At 39.5% G+C, this 10,806-nt stretch overlaps 1 protein-coding gene across 4 annotated transcripts in view; it reads right to left on the bottom strand.

The window, feature by feature from the left end:
* Positions 1-1,614: 1,614 nt before the first annotated feature.
* The window catches only part of LOC130912323 (calcipressin-1-like), a 31,806-nt gene continuing 22,614 nt past the window's right edge, over positions 1,615-10,806 (bottom strand). For 2 of the 4 annotated variants that reach the window (XM_057830326.1, XM_057830325.1), the window contains exons 3-5: positions 5,386-5,559; positions 5,151-5,310; positions 1,616-2,778 (exon numbers count right to left, since the gene is read on the bottom strand). In XM_057830326.1, the coding sequence (XP_057686309.1) occupies positions 2,579-2,778; positions 5,151-5,310; positions 5,386-5,559 (534 nt within the window). In that variant the 3' untranslated portion in view covers positions 1,616-2,578. Of the gene's footprint in view, positions 2,779-5,150; positions 5,311-5,385; positions 5,560-8,302; positions 8,845-10,806 lie in introns of those variants that run through there. The other 2 variants (XM_057830327.1, XM_057830324.1) reach the window with 2 other exon arrangements.

Raw genomic sequence — 10,806 nt, 5'->3', positions numbered from 1 at the left:
CGATTTTTGATTTATATCTACAAATTTAACACGGATTACGGAGCATTGTTTTAAAATCAGTTTTTTACTCCAATTTTATTTCAAGCCATTTGTTGTCTACCCTTATGGAGGATGGAAGATAATAGGCAGAAAAGCAGGATTTTACAAACTGTTGATTCATTGCAACGATGAGTAATTTAAATGTAATGATCTACTCTGGCTGAGAGTTGGTCACAGTATGTAATGACATCAGAGATCATCAGTGATGCCCTGGGAAATAATCCAATTTCACATAATTTGTCCGGATATTATTGAACAATTTAAGTGTACGTTTCATTTTATCATGTTAGCGACATATAGTAACAGGCAAATATATAAAAAACACAGACAAGACTGAAAAAGCAGTTTCTGCTCTTGCAACCCTCTATTAAATAAACTGCTGTATTTTAAGCCAAAAGAACTGTTTTGTTTGATATAACAATATGTCTATATGCTGCCATAGCAGATTCATGGCCCATTAAGCCCCCAAACTATTTTTAATTTGTCCCTTTTACCCTGGAAACCCCCGTTTACAGACGTCACGCAACCACTTTTGTTTCAACCCAGCCATAAAAAGAAGGTAAGTAATTATATTTATTATTCAAAATGTCTTTTATTTTTATTTTTATTTTTTTAGCTTAGAATCATTAATCGATGTCCAACATTAAAAAAAAAAAAAAAAAAAAACTTTAAAAAAATTATTCACTCTCATATTTTAAACTTTTAAACAAATTATGTCACAATGAAAAAAATGGTGTCAGCAAAAAAAGTCATGGATATCGACCTCATAACTATCGCTTAATTGTGTGGTTTTTTTGTTTGTTTGTTAGTGTTGCATATTCCTCAATATGTTAGATGATAAATAATTGATCCAAAGAAAAATTGGGGAAAAAAATCGAACAAAAAAAACATTTAAAAGGGTAAATATATAAGAAAGAAAATTTCGACCACTTCTTGATGTCTGCGATTTCTGCATCGCGACCCTTGTTATATTACCGTGTTTCACCCATGAAATCCCCCAAAAATGCGGCTCTGGTCATTCACAGCTGTGTTTTGACACCGGGTGATACATGCTACATGGAGTTTTTGTGCGCGATATCTCACTAAAATTGTGGCGCCTTTAATTCTGCTCTCACCTCCAGTTAGGGTTTTGCTGTTTAAAAAGAATTTTTTTTTTTTTAAATGCCCTCTTGTTCAAATTTTTTCGTCCCCCAGAAAATTGAGATTTTTAAGCTTTCCAATTATGTATCACACATGCATATAGGACAATTTTGAAATTTGGCCAAATTAGGGGTCTGAGAGCAGAACTTCAAGTCAACGGAGTGTTTTCCGCCATATATATATATATATATATATATATATATATATATATATATATATATATATATATATGTATCAAACACTCTTCCCTTCTGATGGTCTGTCGCTATGCATCCAATGAAATTATGGTTTCCTAGAATATCCTTTCAGGCCCAGATTTCCACACTGTAAGTCAATTTGGAGCAATGTCATCATGATTTGAGAATTCATTCTTTATATTTTTGTTATGTAGTGCTTCATCAGTTTTTTTTCCAAGTGTAAAACAGATGCTTTGACTCAGTAAAGTGTAATGAAACACAGTTATCACACTCCATTCTTTATTTAGCATTTAGGTTCAGCAATTGTAATTTCTAGATCAGAGCACAATTCATAGCATATCATATGTGAAGCCAATCTCAGATTTGGAGGCTGGCCCATATTAGACTTTTTTTTTTAATTGTAAAGCATGGCTAGAATAGGCCAAATGGCCATGTTACAACAAACCTCAGATGAAGATGGCTTTTCAAGGTCTGTCACACACAGACAGTTCCACAAATGACACTCAGAACAGCTCTAAGAATTCCTTGCTGGATTATTAAGGGGGAAAAAAAAACAATTTCCACACTTGATATAACAAATGACAACAGGGAGAACAATACAAATATTAACATTCTCATATCAGAGCAGAATTAGAATGTAAGGCAGTACACATTGACAACACATACATTACACAAAAGTTACAATAGTAGAGATGTGATGTCACACGGACTGACCTAAACTGCCACTGTGAAAATATGAAAATTTTGTGATGCGTTTTATGTAGCTTTTCTATTTTGAAACATTTTTTTTCACCCAAAACTTGAGTTATGCTTGTAAGGATGATGCTGCTTTCATGTTGTGTGGGATGGAATCTTTTGTCTATGACAAGCTTATCCCATGCACAAGTGAGTAATCACACATCAAACAAATCCATAAACTGAGTAGTAACCCATGACATGAATGTGAACATATCCAAACTACGGTAGTATTCCATCACCCCAAAACCACAAATTTTGAGAGTAGTTGTTGTCATACGGCTAAACTCCTCAAAAGACATTCCAAGCGTTCCCAAAGGACACAAATACAGCATCTTAAGTTCGTCTCCCAGCTAATGGGACAATGCAGCACCTCCAAGGTACCATCCCAAATTCAGAGAGCAACCCTCAGAAAAGCACATCTTCTGCGCTGTATGGATGACATCGTGATAACATTATAATGGTTGTCACTCCAGTGCTGCCATCTGCTCAACATTGCGTGTGTAGTCGGGCCGGCGCGTCTGGACGATCTTGGGCCGTGTGGGTCGCGCCACGTCATCCGGGTCTCTTTCATCCCGACCCAAGCTCTCGCCAAGCTCTTCTTTACAAACATGGACAACGACGCTGGGGGTGGTGGGGGTGGCTGTGTGAAGCTCATATTTGTCTCCTGGAGATAAATTGTTTTAGTGTAAGTCTGCAGGTTTATGAAAACCACATGAAAAATAATACAGAAAAAAACAGTATTCTGTACACCAGGTATTGTTTTTCATTAGCAACATAATTAGAAAAGAGTCTATAATCATTTGCAGGAGATCTTTTGAGTGTGGTATGAGAAGTATCTGAACCTTTTGGAATTTCTCACATTTCTGCATAAAATCACCATCAAATGTGATCTGATCTTTGTCAAAATCACACAGATGTAAAAAACAGTGTCTGCTTTAACTAAAACCACCCAAACATCTATAGGTTTTCATATTTTAATGAGGATGGCATGCAAACAATGACAGACTTCCCTAAAAAGCCTTTTTTCTTCGCTTCCATAGAGAGGGTTCAGGTTGAACACTCTGGGTGAACACACGCCTTTGCACACCCATGCGTGTCCCCACGACAGCCACCTAGTCTCCGCTAGGCAAAAACACTGCACACATTAGCTGGTAACTATCCACAATTTGCCATGGATTCTGCAGAGAATACAAGAGACTGGCTTCCAGCACAGCTCCAACTCCAGCTCAGACTCCAAGCGTTATGTTCCATATGCTAGTACAATCATGCGCGCCATGCACAAGCTTAATGCAAAAGCTGCAGTTACACTTTAGGCCAGAAGTGGCAGTCGTGAGTGAGTAAAAACTCCATATACTCTATCACTTATAATAAACTTCCTCCTCTTTCACTACATATCTTACTTTCGTTTTTGTAGGTGTTTTTATTAAGCATATTAGAGAAAGTTACGTTTTACAAAAGTATTTTTGCCAAAGGAAAATGTTGATTAGGTGCACGAATATGACGCCGCAGATAATAGTTGGCATCGGTGTTCAGAAATTCCTTCCTACACCGCGAGAAAAGTACCATTTTCTTTTTTATTGAGCCTTTTTTTGACATTTTCATAGCCCCAAAATAATTCCGGCGTTTGTTTTCCTCTCATAGCTTTTAAGCATTGTGTTTTCTTGAGGTAGCTTTAAAGCTGAGAGTTCATTTGTTGCCCACATTAGTAACATAGTCGATTTAAACCACCCTTATTTGATATAACTAAGGATAAGGATTACTTGCTGTGTGCCGTTTTGTCACGTTTCAACAATGAGCTTCGTTTCCATGCTTGCTGTCCTGACTACTACTCATTCTAGTTGCCATGGACAGCAGACAATTTTTGGCTTGAACCCGCACCAACTACGCTAACAGCAATAATGCAATCATGTGTTTAATAAGGCATTAAAATCCACTCACTTAAAAAGCTGACTACAGTAGTGGTAATGTAATGTTTCCAAAGTGAGGCAAACGATGGTTTACCTGTGCAGTTGTCTGCAGTTTGGATAACACTATCTTTAAGTGTCAATCTACATACAAGTCCACTATCAAATGAGCTTTAGTTTCAAATGCAGTCCTCCTTCTACAACAAGCAGATGTTTTTGAAAGGAATGTTGTCTACAAAAATAAAGGTCTGACTATTTCTGACTAAGTGTGGCGTCCTTTGAAAGTGTGAGTGAAGAGGACACCCGTCTTTGCATTCAAATGTACATTTCCCCATCAACAGTTTGAAAATCACTCAATTTAAAATCCAGCTGTGTGCATTGCTTTCCTAGTAGTCTGCACAGGTGCTAAAGCTTAGCTGTCAACAGCTGTGACCTCTCTTGAGGGGGTGGCAGGGTGTGTCAGAGGGAAGCATTGTGGAACAAGTGCTAGAGCAGGGGAGGAGCTTGGGGAAAGAGGCAGAGATCGGTACCACCGAAGGTTTCAGCAGCCCCCAATGGAAGACAGGAGAGATTCGATAATTTCTCAAACATAGGTTAATCGTTCAGAAAACCACTTTGAATGTCTTTTTAACAAGAAAACAACCAAAACAATGATTAAAAGCTAAAAAAAATTGCATGCGACCCCCCTACTCCCTCTAAAGAGTACGAGCCAATGCCTTAGCAGTGGCCTGCAGTTACATACATAGTAAAACTACAGTACATACTAAAGTTTGTCACCTATTTGCTTATATTAGCCCGTAAACTTTAATTTTCTATGACTGTTTATTGCTGTATTCTGTAACCATAACACTGAACACATCAGGGTAAGGTTGATTTGTGAACTTCAAAACAAATAGGCCATTTCAAGTCTGTTAAAAATGCAAACTTGACAGCTGTTGTATGTTAAATTGAAACAGCCGTTTCAGATGGACATTGCACATTTAAATTCACACATATTGAACGGACGGCCCAGTCAATAGGATATTTCATGTATTGTACATATCATATCAATCTCATAGTCATTAGTCTGCTAGAAACAAATGAGGTACCTGGATATTTATATAAAGACAAAGAATTGCAGGCTTTAATTTACCTGGTCCTAACTTCGAGATGGCACAAAGCAGGTCGTAGTTGACAACAGGCATAGCATCCTGAGACTGCTCCCAACCCACCGGAGGCGAGGCGGGAGGTGAGATGAGAAACTGCTTCTCTGGCTTTGGAGGCTCAAGTCTAGGACTCCCGATGTGAACAGACTGTGTTTAAAAGACGACAGTCATGAGGACACATATTGACAAAAATGATGTTCCACAAAGGTCGAACAAATTTACCTGGGCAAAGTAGAGACGCATTTCTTTACCATGGAAATCAGTTTTGTGAAGTTGCAATCTCGCCTCTGCTGCAGCTAGCGCATCGCTGAAATTAATCCTGACCCGTCGGAAGGACTTGAAGTACTGGAACTGAGCTTCTGGATCAAAAGAATGGAATAAAGCCTCAAAGCTGGCCTGTAATAGAAAGGGAGGAAGGAATGTAAGCGTGTGAAAGTAGGAACTAAACAGCATCTCAGACATGGGCCATAACATACAGTGGGGAAAATAAGTATTTAGTCAACCACCAACTGTGCAAATTCTCCTACTTGAAAAGATTAGAGAGGCTTGTACTTGTCAACATGGGTAGACTTCCACCATAAGAGACAGAATGTGGGGGGGAAAACCCAGAAAATCACAGTTTGATTTTTAAAGAATGTATTTGCAAATCATGGTGGAAAATAAGTATTTGGTCAATAGCAAAAGTTCATCTCAATACTTCGTTATTTACCCTTTGTTGGCAATAACGGAGGCCAAACGTTCTCTGTAACTCTTCACAGGCTTTTCACACACTATTGCTGGTATTTTGGCCCATTCCTCCATGCAGATCTCCTCTAGAGCAGTGATGTTTTGGGGCTGTCGTTGGGCAACACGGGCTTTCAACTCCCTCCACAGATTTTCTATGGGGTTGAGATCTGGAGAGTGGCTAGGCCACTTCAGGACCTTGAAATGGTTCTTACAAAGCCACTCCTTTGTTGCCCTGGCTGTGTGTTTGGGATCATTGTCATGCTGAAAGACCCAGCCACATCTCATCTTCAATGCCCTTGCTGATGGAAGGAGAGTTTCACTCAAAATCTCTCGATACATGGCCCCATTCATTCTTTCCTTTACACAGATCAGTCGTCCTGGTCCCTTTGCAGAAAAACAGCCCCAAAGCATGATGTTTCCACCCCCATGCTTCACAGTGGGTATGGTGTTCTTCGGATGCAATTCAGTATTCTTTCTCCTCCAAACACGAGAACCTGTGTTTCTACCAAAAATTTATATTTTGGTTTCATCTGACCATAACACATTCTCCCAGTTCTCTTCTGGATCATCCAAATGCTCTCTAGCGAACCGCAGACGGGCATGGACGTGTACTTTCTTCAGCAGGGGGACACGTCTGGCAGTGCAGAATTTTAGTCCCTGGCGGCGCACTGTGTTACTGATAGTAGCCTCTGTTACTATGGTCCCAGCTCTCTGTAGGTCATTCACTAGGTCCCCCCGTGTGGTTCTGGGATTTTTGCTCACCGTTCTTGTTATCATTTTGACGCCACGGGGTGAGATCTTGCATGGAGCCCCAGATCGAGGGAGATTAAATTATCAGTGGTCTTGTATGTCTTCCATTTTCTAATAATTGCTCACACCACACCACATCACATCACATCTTGCTTTCTTTACACCAAACGTTTTACCTATTGCTGATTCAGTCTTCCCAACCTGGTGCAGGTCTACAATTTTGTCTCTGGTGTCCTTCGACAGCTCAGCCATAGTGGAGTTTGGAGTGTGACTGACTGATGTTGTGGACAGGTGTCTTTTATACCGATAATTAGTTAAAACAGGTGCCATTAATACAGGTAACGAGTGGAGCCTCGTTAGACCTCGTTAGAAGAAGTTACACCTCTTTGACAGCCAGAAATCTTGTTTGTTTGTAGGTGACCAAATACTTATTTTCCACTCTAATTTGGAAATAAATTCTTTAAAAATCAAACAATGTGGTTTACTTTTTTCCACATTCTGTCTCTCATGATTGAGGTTTACCCATGTTGACAATTACAGGCCTCTGTAATCTTTTCAAGTAGGAGAACTTGCACAATTGGTGGTTGACTAAATACTTATTTGCCCCACTGTACAAGACAGTACATTTTTAAAAGCCCAGATTATTTGAAACATGTCATTTATTACAATTAAAGCAAATGAAAGCTCTCTTAGTCAACCATAGCCCAATTTATGTAGTCCCACCTTGCCTTAATGGTCCAAATTCTTTTGTCACAACATGGTTTCAGAGTGATTTTGCCAAAGTGGACTGGCATAGTAATAAATTTAAAGGAATGATCACTATTACACTTGGATGTAGTTCGAGCCCTTCATGTTTGTTCCTTCAATAAGCAGGTCCATCTTTGAGTAATCTGGCAAGCAGTGTTGATGGCTTCATTGCCCTCATTTAAGTCACACCACACAGTATTACACGGATCACTTTTGGTGCATACAAGACAAGTAGGAATAAACCTGTGCCCCAAATTGGATTGAAGATATGTAATTGTTGTGATTGTTATTTTATTTACACGCAGACAAGATTATCTCGAAGGTCTGCCAGAAATGCCAGAAATAAAGAAAGACCTCTCGGGTTGTGTAGGGAGGAAGGGAGGGAGGCTTTCTTCTTCAAATGGAAATGCATGCAGTCACCTTCAACCTTTTATTTCTCACTATTCTTGTGTAGACAGACTGAAGTCACTTATTGTGAATTTAAATGTGCAATTCATTGTTGAAGATACAAAACTAAAGTTAAACCAACAGCACAATTGCAAATATTAAGTTTTCCATTAAATGACAGGACTGGAAAATACCTTCATGAAAAGTATTAATTATACTGTAGATCTTTCAAATAAAACAGTCTATTTATCATCCTTCCGATATCCAGGCAGACAGTCTAAATCTGAACTCGGCACCTGGTTGAACATGGCACCGGAACATGTCACTAGGGAACTGACCATAATAATAGATGTCTGAGCAAATCAAATTAGGACGTGTAAAGTCAAGTCAAACAAATAAGGTGATAAGCTATTTGACAAGCCCGCTATCAGTTCATTTTTTTCCTGAGAATTATAAGTAACCACTTCTGTCAAATTATGCTGAGCGGCATCAAGTCATGACAAGGCAGCAGAGGAGCAGACATGCTTACCTGAACATCAGGATGATTGAACACTTCTCGATTGGTCACAGAGGCGACCAGACATAAGTGGTTACACTTGGTGGTCTTGATATGCATGACAGGCAATAGAAGAGGCAAAAGCCTTTGCCACCTAATTCTTGAATTCAGGGTAGCCGAGAGGCTCCTAAAACGTAGCTGAGGGGACGATGGAGAGGAAGGAGAGAAATGGGAAGGTCTGGAAAGTGTTGCCTTTCCCAGGGTGACAGGTGAGCAGATGCCCCAAAGTAGAAATAGGAAGAGATGGGGCTCAATTTTTTTTTTTAAACCCTTGGTTGCTAGCTCCTCTGTCTTCACACTGTACCGCAGTGTGTCCCGGGAACCCAAGCCAAATGTATATTCCACAGCTTTCTGGATCAAGCTTCTTATTTGCTTTTTTAAAAGACCTCAGCTCTGCGGAAACCTCTGAAATGAAGTGATTTTCTCCAGATTTAGTTGCGGAAAAAATGATTTATTTAGTGTCTCTCTTTGGCTACCGCCCTCACCCTCTCTCCCTTTTTATCACGCCACTTTTACAAGATGTTGACGCACTACCCACAGCCCTAGCCCATTAGCTCAGTGATTCGCTGAGTGCCAGCAGTCAGAAAAAGAGGGAGGAGTTTGTCTTTTTCCTCTTGACGAACACAATCCAGTGCTGACTAATCAGATGGAAAGAAGGACAGCATGTGTATGAGGAAGAATGACATCACCTGACATTTGACACATATACCAGTCTTTTTTTTTTTTTCAATCAAATTGAAATCTGATAATGCTGCTTTGGAAAGTCAGATTTGTTTTACACAGAGACCTTTATATGCATGTACATGACAAATGTGAATCAGACAGGAGAAAGGTGTATTCAAACAAAGGGTGGTGAGCGAACAGCTGGGAAAAAGAACAGATGGCAGCTGAGTGGACACAGAAAAAAATGGAGTGGAAAGAGTTACAGAGACATGATGGTAGGAAGAATGCAAACTGGAGGGGTGTGGTGGGAGCAGTAATGCTCATGGAAAGTATGCAGTATGATACCACTCTTTTATGAGGTATTAATAGCGAAGCGCGTAAAGACAACCCTATGTCATGGTTTTAAACTAACGGGGTATGTTTAGCACGTGCATTCCTTTTTAACTTGGTTCATAACTTTCCATTATTTAAATTATTATTATTATTTATTATCACAATTATTTATCAGTTTTTTATTATTATTATTAAATTATTTATCAGTTTGACCAATAAAATGCAACCTTAAATGGGCATCACACTCCACCCCCCATATACTGATCTCCGACTGGCTGGAGCAATTGCATGGTTTTTACATCCACATATACAATAATTAAATGTAATGAAAAGGAAAAAAAATGTAATGCCTGCTTATTTTTGTTTGTTTGCAGGTTCAAGGTAAGATTCTGTCCTACTATTTGTGGTACAAATAAATTAAGACTCAATTACAATTCAATTCAATTCAATTCAATTTTATTTGTATAGCCCTTATTAATCACAAATAGCATATATACAGTGGGGAGAACAAGTATTTAATACACTGCCGATTTTGCTGGTTTCCCACTTGCAAGCCATGTAGAGGTCTGTAATTTGTATCATAAGTTCTCTTCAACTGTGAGGGACGGAATCTAATACAAAAATCCAGAAAATCACATTGTATAATTTTTAAATAATAAATTTGTATTTAACTACATGAAATAAATATTTGATACATTACCAACTAGTACATATCTTGGCTCTTAGTTCTTTTTTAAGAACCCCTCCTGTTCTCCACTCATTACCGAAAGTAACTGCACCTGTTTGAACTTGTTACCTGTATAAAAGTCACCTGTTCACATGCTCAAACAAAAAAAAAACTCCAACCTCTCCACAATGGCCAAGACAAAAGAGCTGTGTAAGGACATCAGGGATAAAATAGTAGACCTGCACAAGGCTGGGATGGGCTACAGGAAAATAAGCAAGCAGCTTGGTGAGAAGGTAACAACTGTTGGAGCGATTATTAGAAAATGGAAGAAGTTCAAGTTGACGGTGAATCTGCCTCGTTCTGGGGATCCATGCAAGATCTCACCTCGTGGGGCATCACTGATCATGAGGAAGGTGAGGGATCAGTCCAGAACTACACGGCAGGACCTGGTCAATGACCTGAAGAGAGCTGGAACCACAGTCTTGAAGAAAACCATCGGAAACACATTACGCCGTCATGGATTAAAATCCTACAGCGTACGCAAGGTCCCGCTGCTGAAGCCAGTGCATGTCCAGACACGTCTGAAGTTTGCCACTGACCATCTGGATGATCCAGATGAGCAATGGGAGAAGGTCATGTGGTCGGATGAGACCAAAATTGAACTATTTGGTCTAAACTCGGCTCGTCGTGTTTGGAGGAAAAAGAAGGATGAGTACAACCCCAAGAACACCATCCCAACCGTGAAACATGGAGGAGGAAACATCATTTTTTGGGGCTGCTTCTCTGCCAAGGGTACAGGACGACTGCACCGTAT

This window comes from Corythoichthys intestinalis, chromosome 2, assembly GCF_030265065.1.
Source record: "Corythoichthys intestinalis isolate RoL2023-P3 chromosome 2, ASM3026506v1, whole genome shotgun sequence".
Taxonomy (NCBI): Eukaryota; Metazoa; Chordata; class Actinopteri; order Syngnathiformes; family Syngnathidae; genus Corythoichthys; species Corythoichthys intestinalis.
This window is presented reverse-complemented; position numbering and strand designations above follow the sequence as displayed.